Source organism: Eleginops maclovinus, chromosome 15, assembly GCF_036324505.1.
Source record: "Eleginops maclovinus isolate JMC-PN-2008 ecotype Puerto Natales chromosome 15, JC_Emac_rtc_rv5, whole genome shotgun sequence".
NCBI classification, from domain to species: domain Eukaryota; kingdom Metazoa; phylum Chordata; class Actinopteri; order Perciformes; family Eleginopidae; genus Eleginops; species Eleginops maclovinus.
The window spans coordinates 2,221,954-2,236,846 of NC_086363.1; the positions used below are offsets into that span (position 1 = coordinate 2,221,954).

The 14,893-nt window shown below is 40.3% G+C and overlaps 1 protein-coding gene across 3 annotated transcripts; it reads right to left on the reverse strand.

Annotated features, from left to right (window-relative positions):
- Positions 1 to 7,714: 7,714 nt before the first annotated feature.
- Positions 7,715 to 14,178, reverse strand: LOC134876684 (uncharacterized). Of its 3 annotated transcripts, none has more exons than XM_063901743.1 (10): positions 13,975 to 14,178; positions 13,767 to 13,792; positions 12,074 to 12,265; positions 11,781 to 11,983; positions 11,404 to 11,431; positions 10,382 to 10,405; positions 9,594 to 9,794; positions 9,170 to 9,372; positions 8,641 to 8,671; positions 7,715 to 7,903 (listed from the first exon to the last, which is right to left on the reverse strand). In XM_063901743.1, the coding sequence occupies exons 1-10, from the start codon at positions 14,010 to 14,012 to the stop codon at positions 7,815 to 7,817; spliced, it is 1,035 nt and encodes a 344-aa protein (XP_063757813.1). In that variant the 5' UTR covers positions 14,013 to 14,178; the 3' UTR covers positions 7,715 to 7,814. The 3 variants fall into 3 exon arrangements, with proteins under 3 accessions (XP_063757813.1, XP_063757812.1, XP_063757814.1); XM_063901742.1 differs by having other exon boundaries at positions 13,900 to 14,123; XM_063901744.1 differs by lacking the exon at positions 10,382 to 10,405 and having other exon boundaries at positions 13,900 to 14,123.
- Between the last annotated feature and the right edge of the window lie 715 nt (positions 14,179 to 14,893).

Below are 14,893 nucleotides of genomic sequence, written 5' to 3' on the forward strand. Positions count from 1 at the left end.
GTCTTTGCCCTTTGCCTGGGTGGGAATATGGTTGTAGATACAGCAGCCCCCCCCCCCAGCCTCTAACCAGGTCTGACAGAATTAGACCACGGGGAGTGACGGACGATGGTAAGGGAAAGAGTGCAGAGAGCCTTTAAGGTAACTTTATCTGATTCACACTGCTTAAAGTTCTGCTGGACCTCGATCTATAATCTCATTCTGTTCTTTTTACGTCAGAATAAAATGTGATTAGGAACCGTTGCATTCATGCCATGTTGCAGAGCCCCCGGCCTCGAGTTATTCTTAGACCTCCTCACTGCCGCTGGTATTCTGCTTCGCCTTTTTAGGCCAGAGGCGTGACCTTAACACCCCACCAGTCCTGCACCCCCCCTCCCCCTCTCTATGTTCCCCCTCCTGCAGACCTCCTCTACTCGGGGCAGAGCTGTCATCAAGTGTACAGAAGGAGGGAGTTACACTGGGGACAACTTCTTCACTCCCCCCCCAGAACTTACTTAGTATTATTCTTTGCACAAAGACAGCTGAATTGCTCTTAGAGTCTAGAATCTACCCGGCAACACACTGCATTTGGTGTGTTTAGCTTTCTAGATGCATGTGGACTTGGCATGATTACACTTCAAAACTCCCAACAGTCTCCTCTCAAGGGTGTTGCACCTTTTTAATAGATATGGAAACTTTATTTCGAGCATATGGAGATCTTGACCATTACCATTTAAATGTCCTACACCTGCACAATAATTATAAAAATCGTCCGGTAGTCGTTTCAACTTGCATGTGCAGAACATATAGCTCAAATATTTCCTTTGTTGGCGAGACTGGCTAGGATCCCAGAGCTGAGTTGGCACCAGAGTAGATGGTGGGATCAGCCAAAGATAAACTGGACCCTGTATTTCAACTTTTCTACCTTGGAATTGAGCCATGTGAGCCGTAATTGTGGGTAAAAATGTAGTCCTTACTTGTTATAACATCAAGTATCTGTGTTGTTTATGATCACTGTGCAGAAACAAGCCACACAAACACGATATAATCTCTTAAATTGATTTATTTTCTTGAAGCAAAAGCATTGTTTGGATATTTTATTGAGCACAAATCAACAGCAACCATGCAATAACATCTTGATAAGGGTTGCACCGCACGTTTCTCTACTGCACAGACATTTCAGTATGTAAACAAACCACAGCCTTGATATATTGTGCTTGATTACTTTAAGGGATCATTTTCAGTCTAAAATCATCTAAATCAACCCCTACACATATGATCGAAGAATAACAATAATAGCATCTCTCTACATGTAAGATACTGCAGATAATCAAACATGCATATTACTTTTATCCCCTATGAATCATTCACTGTGATCATACTCCACTGTGGAAGCCATGGTGTCTTTTGGGTTCTCATTTATACGCGACAGCCGTCACATTATCATCTGACAATGATCCTTGCCAGCAAAACAACGACACCAGCAACAAAAGCAACAAAGGCCACCGACCTGCCCATGGTTTCTAAAATAAAGAAAAACAAAGTAATGAGTTAGTGTTATTTTGTTTGACCTAATGGAAACAAAAACATCCCTTTTTAACGATGCCCACTGTGGAAGCAACACATCAACCATTCAAATTGATATCCAGTTCAAACCAGATGTGACTTGTCCACTAATATATATGGCTTATATACTTTGTCAAATTTAAACCACATAGAAAATGTTCATTAAATCCTTAATAGAGGCTTATAGCCGTCATACATCAGATCAGACCCCACCTTTATCCACCTTAATGGTTACAGCTGCAATCGAAATGATTCAACCCCCCCCATCACACATTAGGTTTATTGGCATTTGACTTTCCCACAAACTTTACCATCACTTTTTCTTTATTCAAAAATAAATACACTATGACTTTTTCCCTTGATATTATCAACATATAATACTATGGCTTTTTATGACATATATCACTAACATTTTTTGCGTGTAACACATGTAACGGCCTGGGAACTGGAAGGTCACCAGTTCAAGTCCCCGAAAGACCAAGTGCCACCGTGGTGTCCCTGAGCAAGACACTGGTTACCTACACTGCTCCCCGGGCGCCGTACATAATGGCAGCCCACTGCTCCTAACACTAGGATGGGTCAAATGCAGAGACCACATTTCGTTGTCCTAGTACTTGTACTCTGTGCAATGACAATAAAGTTGAATCTTTCTTTCATAACCCATTTCACAAAGGGTTGACAACACTGAAGTGCCAGGCCAATCGTTACACGGAGTTTTCAACACAGAAGTGCGTTAGCCAATTAAAATGCAGATCCTGCAGTACCGGAGTTTACTGCTCCCGCTCATCAGAAGCAAGGTTACAGTGGGGGGAGAGAACGACAGAAAGATAAGTTATGAGGCCATGAATGTGAAAGAAGAATAGGATATTTTGAATGTAAGCTGTTATGAAACAAAGACATCATGGGGCCCGTCCACAGATTTGTGGTCTGATCAATAAGTGTCTGAACTGAACTTTTCCCACTCGTATTTTATTTTATAATTTTAAGCAAAATTGTCAGTAAATTGCCATTTAAATTACTGTACATCAGTGATGGGCAAGTTTCTTCCTGTAATACAGTACATATGACTTATTCCTGTCTTCTTAAAGTAGTAAGTTACATTACATCATCACTGTCTCTGAACTGTAATGCGTTACACTACTTTTGAGTTACTTTGAGTTATTTCTCCAAAACAACCTCTAAAGTTTGGCTTTAAATCATAAGCTGTAGTTTATTGCAGCTCATTAATTAAAGCTATGTATGGCAGTATGCTGAAATTAAACTCCTGCTCCGTTTAAGTGGGCTATTAATATGTGATACCGGTACCATGACGTCTCTGTGTGTCATTAATAACATGTTGGTGGAGCCTCTGCACGGCCCTGTGACCTGCTGTATATGATCGAGTCTCTATGGCAGCGTTAGCTCACCTGGTCATTGGTGTGTTAACGGGGATTTGACTGACAAGCTTTCTAAAAGCCGGCAATTCCACAGAGGACAGAGGCTGCAGATCTTCAACTCTGCCACGAGTCTCTGAACTTCTCGGGGTTCAAGCAGCAGACCCAGAGAAAGTGACCTTCTGTTGCTTCGGCCTGCGTGCACTCCTGTCTTTCTCTGTTCTTTTCTCCGAGCCTGCAGCTCTGCATTGTGAGCCTGCAGCTCTGCATTGTGAGCCTGCAGCTCTGCATTGTGAGCATGCAGCTCTGCATTGTGAGCCTGCAGCTCTGCATTGTGAGCCTGCAGCTCTGCATTGTGAGCCTGCAGCTCTGCATTGTGAGCCTGCAGCTCTGCATTGTGAGCCTGCAGCTCTGCATTGTGAGCCTGCAGCTCTTCATTGCGAATCTGTTTCTGCAGCCCTCTTAACCAATAGTAAACAGGCTTACTGAGTTACTATTCTACCGGCACAATTATTTCTCTGGTGTCGGAATGTCTCTCGATGTTTGTGATTTCTTAAAAACAAAACACCACATCATTTCAGGTTAAAATGTGGTGTAGCTGCGTTACTGAGAATTGTAACAGGTATTTTATTACCCACATTTCAGAAGTAATGCCTTATATTACTGCGTTACAGCAAAAGGTATACTTACTGTAACTCCGATACTTATGTAACACGTTAACACTGCTTTACATATAGGAAATACCCAACTGATTTGACTAAATTTGAATTGTGGACTGAACAAAAGATCTTGTTTGGGGTGTGTCTCTGCAGGAGCAATAACTCTTACCTGAAAAACTGCCCTGGACCATACGGTTAGCACGTCTCTCTTGCATTTCAGTGTCCTGAAAGAAATAGAAATTTTAGAGGTGGACCATCAGTCATTTTCCCTTGAGTATAACAATATAACTGCACTTTGCATTGATATTGTGTAAACTTGATTGTAACAGGTCAGTAAATCTGGTCATTACCTCGGTATAGGTCTCTCTAACAGTCCCCTGGTCATCCACGGATGAGCGTTCGTAGCGGGCACGTCTCACGAGTGTGCTCTCATGGTGCTGACTATCTACAGTGAAGAGGACTTCCCGGTTGTCCGCAGATCTGCTGATTTCATTTCGATGGTCGTCAGGACATAAGGGGCGATGAAACACCCCCTGAGTTTTTGGTTTACCACCTGTAAGCACAGAGAAAACAGAACCTAATTAGTCTCAGGAAAAATGTTTACTCAAGAGAGACAATCAGTGCAGTTTTCCTTAAACCAAAGTAAAAACATTTCTGATTAAAAATATATATTTATTATGGGAACTGAATTTTGGGTTTTCATTAGCTGTAAGCTGAAACCATCAAAATTAAAACTAAAAGGCCTTTAAATATTTCACTTTGTGTGTAATATATCAAAATGATGTATTAGTTTCACCTTTAAAGTGAAATCACTTCTACTTTTACTCAGATCTTGTACTTAAGTAAAAGTAGAAGTACTCAGATCTGTTCTTCCCGCCAAGTGTTCCCTGGCACTGAAGACAGGGAAGAATGTATGAGTCATTATTGCACAACACATGCTTTATTGAAGACATGCAAAAGGTGTTTAATATATTTCAGAACTTTACAACTGCAATATACTAAGCTATATACAGTGATGTCGGTAACACGTTACTGTAATCTGACCACTTTTTTCAGTAACGAGCGCGCTACTATTTCCAAACCAGTAATCAGATTAAAGTTACTTATCCAAGTCACTGTGCGTTACTTTTGTTCTCCTTTTCCTGAGTAAAAAGATATCTGCTTGCTTTCTTCTTGCGTCTCGAGGAGTGACGTCTATGCAACAATTAAGTCACGTTTTCAGCACGAGAACAACTCACGTCCAGACGGAATTGGGGGAAAAAGCGTTCAGTTTTGCTGCCCCATCAACTTGGAACAATTTTCAGGCCGAACTAAAAATGTCTGAACTTGTATCTTTTAATGTCTTCCGCCGGTTCCTAAAGGACCGACAATACAAAATATTTGGACAGTGCCTGTGCTCCTAATTATTTCCTATGATCGATTCCTTTGCTCTTGCACTTTGTTGTTGTTTTATTCACTTTTTATTGTTGTGTATTTGTATCTTGTATGTTGATGACGTGTGCTGCTGCCTTCTTGGCCAGGTCACCCTTGAAAATGAGATCATGACCTCAATGGTTCTTTTACCTGGTTAAATAAAGGTTAAATAAATGAAACGTGTAACAACACGCAGCGACACAAACGTGAACAACGAGGGAAGGAGAGAGATGTGCCTTTTCCAGCTGGAAATACAGTCACTATTTTGAGTCGGCTAAAGATGACAGTATTACGGTTCGTTGTTCTCTCTGTGCTGGAGACAAAGTGCTATCTAGATTCAAAAACATTACGTCAAATCTGAAGAAGCATTTGGAGTCGCAGCACGGCACAGTCAGACTACAGAGCAGGTCCCACCAGGTGGAGCGAAGCAGACAGCTGTGACTAAAGCAGGAGGCCCCCCACCACCCAAACAACAGAAGCTGGACTTTGGTGCAAAACCACTAAGAGGGGGAGAGATGAACAAGTTGGTCGGGCAGTGTGTTGGACTGATTTCTATGTCGGCAGCTGCTGAATGTAACTAATAAAGTAACTTGTAACCTAACTTACTTACTTTTAAAATCAAGTAATCAGTAAAGTGACTAAGTTACTTTTTAAAGGAGTAATCAGATTACTTTATCAAGGTAACTGTGGGAACACTGGCTATATATTACCATAGCAACTTATTTACTCATAACTTCGATTCAGACGTCTTTGTTCGTTAGCAGAACACTCCTGAAGCTGGTTTAAACGGGCTCTATTATGCCCTTTGGGTTTTCCCTTTCCTGTTGTGTGTTAAGTTTGTTGTTCATGTAAATGTTCTGCAAAGGTTAACATCCCAAAGATCCCTGGGGAAGTGACTTCAGTATTTTACACTCGCACTTCTATTGGCCAGGGCTCCAACACATTGTACTTGATAAGGTTAAGTGGTAATCACAGGTTTAAAGCTTGTATTTTGTCCTCCAACTACACTTGAGAATATTATCAGGCTCTTTAGCTGCTAGGTGTTCACCAGCTTAATTCAAGGCGGTTATGGTAGATTTTTGTTGAAAACCAATGCCTGTTTTGAGGTAAAACCATGAGGGCAGTGAGTCTCAACAAACCAAACCAATGTACTTAAGTAAGACAGTAAATGCACTCAGTTATTTCCCTCTGCCAGAAAAGCATGAGAACAAAGGGGAACTGGTCTGTTGTGAAAGTGGCAAAATAATCTGCTCAAATAATAAACTGATCTAGACTCAGCATCAATTGGAAAGAGTGTTTTGTACATTCCTAAACTTTAACTAAATATCTTTAATATGTAAACATTGAAAATAATAGGCAAGTTAATCAATACATTTTTTAAAGTAAACCTCTCACCAGGCATGTTCTCTTGGTTCGATCTCTGAGGAGCAGATACAGAAACATTCAGTGACAGAATACAGCAGAATGAAATCCAGCTCCACAGGATGAGGGTGTAAAGTGCATCACAAACCTTTCAGGCAGTTCAAGTTACTGTAGGGAACTGTGAAGTAGCTCCGATGAATGATAGAGATTCAGCACAATATGTAAATCTTTGTAGAATTCTTATAAAAAGCATGTAAATTGTTCTGTAATCTCTCTGCCAGGTCCTATGTTGGAGGTTTTCCCAGTCTGTGAAGCAGCTCCGCTTTATCCAACACTGAAACTTTCACCACCCACACAGGAATTTTTGTGCAATGGAGAGAGGAGGAAGTTTCACTTTCAATTGCATGGTATTGTCATGAGCCTTGTTTTGTTTCTGTTTCCTGTTTTATTTTGAAATGTTTCCCCCTCTTGTGTCATGTTTAGTTTCACTTCCTGTCTGCGTTCCCTGCCGCTTGCGTCACTTCCCCCGCGAGAAGGCTGTCCCTATTTTTTAAAAAGTAAGGACTCCTCCGAATGCAAGCCCACTTTTCCCGGATTTGGAGGACACCTCTGATGTATCCTCCGCGGTCTACCATATCCCAGGATGCAATGCGCGCTGGTGACTAGTGACGTTTATTCAAAGTAAACCGCGGTCAGGTCTCTGCAGCTGCAGCAAGCGGAGGAATCCCTGATGAATGAGTCAGTAGGGGCTTGGACTGGGAATCGTAGGGTCGCCGGTTCAAGTCCCCGAACAGACTTGAAATATGGAAGGTGGACTGTTACTTGGAGAGGTCCCAGTTCACCTCCTAGGCCCTGCTGTGGTGCCCTTGAGCAAGGCACCGGACACCTCCAATCCCCCCTCCCCATTGCTCCCCGGGCGCTGCACGATAGCTGCCCACTGCTCCTAGTACTAGGATGGGTTAAATGCAGAGGACCAATGTCAGTGTGTGTGCTCTGCTGTGTGCATGTATGTGACAATAAAGAGGGTTTCATCCTCCGATTCTACTTCTTCTGAAAGTGAATAACAATAAACACTCTTCTGCTGATATTTGTTTTACTGCTGGTGATGTTAAATGAGAGGATGGATTTCCTCTGTGTCAGTGATGGAAGTTCTCATAATAGAATACATGAAGCTGCAGAGAGGATGGATATATTCTCACCTCTACTTTGAGATTAGATGAAAATAAAAGTTGAATAGTAATTGTTAAATACATTGTTGACTTCAGTACCTGTTGACATAATACATTTGAGTAAAGTCAACGTTTCAGTTTTTTCAGTGAATAATTACAGCCACCAACAATTTCATTAGTTAGATTACAAAGAGACTTTTCAAAGTTTGGGATTGTTTAATAGTTGACCTTGCCTCTTTAACATCCAGTCACTGATTTAATTTCTGATTCAGATAAACATTTGGTGGAGTGTGGAGTTATTCCCACCCCCTCATATTCCCCCAGATCTTTAAAGTCACAAAAATAAAAAGTCCAATAAGGATCGGCTTGCGATACCTCCACACCCCTGAAAGAAAGAGAAATATTGATGGGTCGTCTGGTATTATTACACACATATTACAATAGACATACTAATGTTCCTCGTTACAAAGGAAATAAGAGAAACTTATAGTTTTACAATCTCCATATGTCATAGTCATTTTCAATATCTTGTTTCAACGGCGACATCAAACGTTGGAAGATAAGAAATGTTAAACTTTTGCACAGAAGTCTTAAGTCATCGTATTTTAAGCCAAATGATTGTACGCGAGTCATAACTCATAGCAGTACATGTTTATTTCTTCTTTTAATTAAGGTAATTGAAACCATAACACAATAGCAGTATGCTACTTTTACAGCTAATGATCCTAAAGTGGGCAACATGCTGAATAAAAATCTGGAATATGGTACCTCTGGCTAAAACTACAGGATAAAATAAGACGAAATCTCATATTAATATAAAACTAAGAATTATAAATGTGTTATATGCGGTTCAGCTTCAAACTCTCAACGATTTTGTCATTCCACTTCAGTTCCTATATAAATAGTGATTTCTTTAGGATTTTAAAAGACTGTTGTTTTGAAAAACACCGACCTAATGTGCCTCATAATAGCTTCTTCTGAACTACAAGTCCTACAAGTAAGGTATCCCCTATACAAAGGATAACAGGTAGAAATAACTCCTAAAATAAATATAGATGTGACCATGTGATTGAAGTTAATAAATGCATTTGGAAAAATCTGACATTTTATGTTCATGCTTACAGCCAAACATCCAATGTTTCCAGTAAGAGACCTGAAAGAAGTAAAGAGGAAATAAGCATTATTCATTAGAAATGTAATAAAACTGCATCATTTTTAGCAGTGAAACACAATAATGACAGCCTGTCCATTAAAGGTCCACTTTTTTTGTCCTGATCCATCTCAAACCTGGCTGAAAATGAGCACTGAACCATTAGCCAATAACAACCAAGGTAACACCTGACTCTCCTCCTAGAACACCATTGTGTTTCTTTAAACCAATCATCTCTCAGAGGGGCGTGGCCAGCAGCAGCTCGTTAACATTTAAAGCTACAGACACAGAATCAGCACGTTTGGAACAGGGCTGAAACAGAGGGGGTTATGGGATGCACACACACTTGACCTGAAATGGACTTCCTTTACTTCCATGAATGTAATCCTGTCTGGGAAATGCCATCTGCCATCTAAGTACCTCATACAGCCCGACTCCAGAGCATCCAAACTTCTGTTTAAATATCACACGATCAGTTCACTTCATTGACAAACTGATTACCTGTCCACAGGAAACTCCGAGGGCCTTCTTGATTTTATCCCACGCGTCGTCGTTGCAGTTACAGTTCAGGAGTTTTCTGTCGTAGAACAGACAGTCCACGGTGAGGAAGACGTTGGCCTTGTTCACCGCTCTACTGCTGTCAATCACAACTTGGCCGGGATTGAAGGTGTGATGCATCACCACCAGCATTGTTGGATAACTACCTGTAAAAACACAGTGGAAATAAACCCTGGTTCTGATTCTGATGTTCCAAAAGCTAATCACTGACCGTAACGATATTAAGGAGATGGTAACTCTGGTGCAAATCATGTGTTTTCTACATTTTTATACCTTGAGATAAGGAAAATAGTTAGCCTTGGGAGTCCCACATACAAATAAGGGGAATTGCAGGTCCAATAAGAACATGGGAAGACACATTTCCTACCTGGCATGCTGCTCAGTGCCGCGTTGATGTCTGGTGTAACTCTTGAACTGATGGGACAGAAAACAACAAGGTAGTCACTTATTTCATGCCTTTGCTTCTCAGTGTGACCGAGGCCTTTCAGCTTGTCCACAATGGCTTGATGAGCACCATTGGTTGTTCCCGCCAAGTAGACATAGAAGTTGTTCCCTGGCACTGAGGTCCCTGTGAAGCCATACAACAAAAACTCCATTAAAGACAATCTGGCTGTTCTAGATCTACATTAGCATCATGGTTGGACTCAAAGGGCTGGTTGTCACTTTAAGACTTCGTAAATATACATATGTAATACATTTAAAATAAGGTATATTATTCCATTATTGCCTTGTATAATTATTGTTTTTATAATAACCTAATTGATAAATAACTAGGTCTAGAGAAAATAATTGCAAGCTGATATTTAATAATTAAACAATTTTATTAATGTGTTACTAAATGAGTTTGGTAAAGGTCAAAAGTTTTAAAGTGAATAATAAAGTGTGTTTTTCCTCCTAGATCAAGTCCTATTTAAGTATGTTTCATTTGAAAAAACCCTGCCGTGTCACTCATTATTTTCAGTGCGCAGGTGATGCATTGTGGGACACGTAGTTTACTGGCACTGTTGATAAACGAGCTCTCGCGAGATTTGGCCTTTGACAGCCACGGTCTGGATCATTTAACACGTTGTTGAACTCTCCTGTATTTAACCTTCTAACCATGCAGTCTTGAAAGGGAAACACATGTAGTTCATTTATAAAAACGTCTTTTCTCACCAGACATCACTTCCTTGTTCGTGTCTGAAGAGCAGAAAACACACACACACACACACACACACACACACACACACACACACACACACACACACACACACACACACACACGTTTCTTATTTACACAATTTGACAGCATGAAATGAAGGGAGTAAATGTGACTCAAATTTTGTTCCTAACAGTGGAGCTGCTCCGACGAATGAGAGCCAACAAACAGCTTAGAGACTCACAGAGTATTTAAAACCTTTCCGAGATGCTCATTTATGAAACAGATTAGTAATTGTTTGGTAATCTCTCTGGTAGCTCCGTCCTTTTTTTGCTCAGATCTTTCTCATCGGTGAAGCACTTTCACTGGCTGTTTATGTCAGCGCATACTGGGACAACCCAGTTAGACAACAGCCTCACCCCACACACACTGTAACCTCCGTATGGATATGAAGTTATTGCATTGGTTCGTCAACAATGAGACATTCACAGAGACTCAAATATAATCTCCCTTAAATCAGACTTTAGTTCACCTGCAGTAAATCCAGCAGCTACCCTGCAGTATACAAAGCCATTCAAACTAGCTGCACCTTTACCAGCTCTGAGAACACTTTAATGATCAATCATTATAAAACATATCAGAGATATTATTCTGAAATGGACCAATCAGACAATGACTACTTTTACTGTCGCTACTTTAAGTACATTTAGAGGAGAGTACTTTCTACTTTCACTGGAGGAACATTTAGAATACTTTCACTGTGACAGAGTATTCCTACACTCTGGTACTTCTACTTTACTCAAGTACAAGACCTGAGTACTTCTACTTTACTCAAGTACAAGACCTGAGTACTTCTACTTTACTCAAGAACAAGACCTGAGTACTTCTACTTTACTCAAGTACAAGATCTGAGTACTTCTACTTTACTCAAGTACAAGATCTGAGTACTTCTACTTTACTCAACTACAAGACCTGAGTACTTCTACTTTATCTCGTGATAACGACTTATTATTTAGTTAAATTTGAAGGTTATACTTACAGCCACACTTATGTTGGAAGGAGGAGAGCTGAAAGAAATCAAATAAAATGATTATTATTCAGAAGAAATTCATCCATTCAGAGGTGAAACACTTGATTCCTAATCTCTTCTCGGGATACTTTGAATGTTTTTAGGCGGGGTTCATTGAGGTATTTATAGTTACATGCTACTGAAGATATTCCTTATAACGTACACTTAGAATTATGTCTCATTTCTTCCGTTAGGTTTCCCCTTTTGGGTCGCTCCTCCATCTACTGTAACTACTGCAATGACTATAGGTTTGCACCTCATACAACCCCACCTCTGAGCATCCAAACTAGCCCTTTAAAGTCTCATTATCAGTTCCCTTCACATGGATTGTGTGTGAAATGGATTACCGGTGCTGGGGAAACTGCAATAAGCCCCTTGACTTCCATCCAGGAGATGTCATTGCGGGTGCAGTGCAGGAATTGGTTCTCATGGAACAAAGTGTCCACGGTGCTGATGACATCCGGGTGATCCACGATTCTCCTGCTCTCAGGGACAAAATAATCTTTGTCGTAGGTGTGATGCATCACTACCAGAATCGTTGGTTTCCCCCCTGTGAGCACAGAGATGACACAACGGTTTTTTTTAAACATTTCCTTGCATACCTATGAATGACCAGTGGGAAATTGGCCAATCATCCTACCTGGGATTTTGTCCAGTGCCTCGCCGATGTCTGTTCCAACTCGAGACGCGATGGGACAGAAAAGCAGAATGTAGTCACATTGTTCCAGAGAAAACACCTGGGTTTGGCTCATACCTTTATATCTTTCCACCCAGGGCAGATGAGCCCCGTTGGTACATCCTGACACTTGGAGATAGAACTTGTTCCCCGGCACTAAACACAAACATTCAAGTCATGCGTTAGTACTTCCATTATGCTACTTTGTACTTTTACTCCACTACAATTCAGAGGTAAATGCTGTACTTTTACTCCACTACATTTATTTAATACCTTTAGTTGCTAGGCAGATTAGGATTAATGATGGTAAATATAATCAGGCCTTAAATCAGACTGTAGTTCACCTGGAGTAAATCCAGCAGCTACCCTGCAGTATACAAAGCCATTCAAACTAGCTGCACCTTTACCAGCTCTGAGAACACTTTAATGATCAATCATTATAAAACATATCAGAGATATTATTCTGAAATGGACCAATCAGACAATGACTACTTTTACTGTCGCTACTTTAAGTACATTTAGAGGAGAGTACTTTCTACTTTCACTGGAGGAACATTTAGAATACTTTTACTGTGACAGAGTATTCCTACACTCTGGTACTTCTACTTTACTCAATTACAAGATCTGAGTACTTCTACTTTACTCAAGTACAAGGTCTGAGTACTTCTACTTTACTCAAGTACAAGACCTGAGTACTTCTACTTTACTCAAGTACAAGATCTGAGTACTCCTTCCATCTCTGCCCTAAATACGAATGCATTTAAACCTGACATTTACACTTATGGTGAGTGAAACATAATAATATTAAGACTCACTTCTAGCAGTGTCAACATCTTTTGTTAAGAGCTGTTATTGAGACACACCAGGCTTATAAAACAAAATGATTTGAAAAGGTCTGTTTGTGTGGAAATACAGTATATTGCATTCCCTAATATTTCTTCCCACACCCTGCAACGCCCTCAGGTCCCTCTAGGGGTCCCCATATCTCCGGTTTGGAACCACAGACTTAAAGGAGCAGTGTGTAGATTTAGGGATATCTAGGGGTGACGTTGCAGATTACAACCAAGTGCTGCAAGGGTGTTTTTGATTCGTGTGGACCAACCCAGAAAAGAAACCCTTAAAAAAAGCCAATTGAGGGTTTCCATTGGAATTGGGAAATTGCAGGAAGGCACACACAACGTTAAGATGGTAATACATGCTGTCCAGCAAGATAAAAGCCTTTTCATAATCATGTGATTGTTTAAATATAATATTCAATTTCTGCCAATAAATCCGTCCTAGGTCCTACACATAGGTCATGGAAGTTAAAGTGACCACACTCTGGACTAAATAAAGCCTTACATTGAAAGCTGTGTGTAAGTATTAGCATCAAATGTGCTTTGAATGTCGAAAGTGAAAGTATTCATTGTGCAGTAAAATGGCCCCTTATTATTTAACTCGTATTTAACATGCTAAATATCCTGCTCATGCTTTAATTTCATTAATACATTGACATGTAAAATCATCACATTTAGAAATGCATGGTTTTTATTAGACAGGATGGACGACTTCCAATCTGTCAAGCGATTAAAGCTGTCAGATAAATATTAAATGTGTATAAAGTTGCACAAATTATGAGTAAATGCACCTGTAGTTCATTTCTAAAAACAGTTCTCACCTGTTTTCTTTCCCTGGTCCATGATTCTGAGGAATAGAAATAGACACCATTAGTCCACACATTTAAAACATGCGTCGTCACAACTCTGTCTCTTCGAAGCGGGTGTTATGTTGCCCATCAGAATCAACGTTACCTTAGAGGTTTATAACCTGCAGAGTTACCCCGTATCATGGTAGGTAAGCAGCAGCCTTAAAATAAGAGTACTTACTGAACAGCCTGATAGCTTCTGTGCCGTTCTTCTGGCATGCTCCCGGCAGTGGAGCTCTTTCACTTTCACTTTCAGCAGCTACGACATCTCTAGCTGATATAAGAGATAATGAGACACCGTGTCTGCGTTCATCCAGCTCTGACAACACTCAATCATTATGAAACATATCAGAGATATTATTCTGAAATGGACCAATCAGACAATGACTACTTTCACTGTAACAGAGTATTCCTACACTCTGGTACTTCTACTTTCACTAAAGTACAACATCTGAGTACTTCTACTTTTACTCAAGAGCAAGGTATGAGTACTTCTACTTTACTCAAGTACAAGATCTGAGTACTTCTACTTTTACTCAAGTACAAGGTCTGAGTACTTCTACTTTACTCAAGTACAAGATCTGAGTACTTCTACTTTTACTCAAGTACAACATCTGAATACTTCTACTTTACTCAAGTACAAGATCTGAGTACTTCTACTTTACTCAAGTACAACATCTGAATACTTCTACTTTACTCAAGTACAAGATCTGAGTACTTCTACTTTTAGTCAAGAACAAGATCTGAATACTTTTACTTTTACTCAAGAACAACATCTGAATACTTCTACTTTACTCAAGTACAAGATCTGAGTACTTCTACTTTTAGTCAAGTACAAGATCTGAGTACTTCTACTTTTACTCAAGAACAAGATCTGAGTACTCGCTGTGCAGCTTAGCCGTCCTGCGGGTGTCAGAGTCGGGGAAAGGCTTCAGAGGAGGCCGGCCTCAGACATGGAGGCTCTGCAGAGGAGAGAGCTGTAGGACGGTAAGATCTCCTCTCATTTGGGTGAAGAAAAACAATGAAGAGCAGGTTAAGATGTGTAGGAGAACACTATATGCTTCAGCTGTTTCATGCATCCTGAAAAATAACATTCATCT

Coding starts and splice junctions, on each gene's coding strand:
- LOC134876684 (XM_063901743.1), bottom strand. CDS start 14,012: ATGCCAGAAGAACGGCACAGAAGCTATCAGGCTGTTCA. Junction 9,795..10,381: donor GAACAAGGAAGTGATGTCTG/GTGAGAAAAGAC, acceptor ATGGCTTCACAG/GGACCTCAGTGCCAGGGAAC. Junction 7,904..8,640: donor GAAACATTGGATGTTTGGCT/GTAAGCATGAAC, acceptor TCTTTCTTTCAG/GGGTGTGGAGGTATCGCAAG.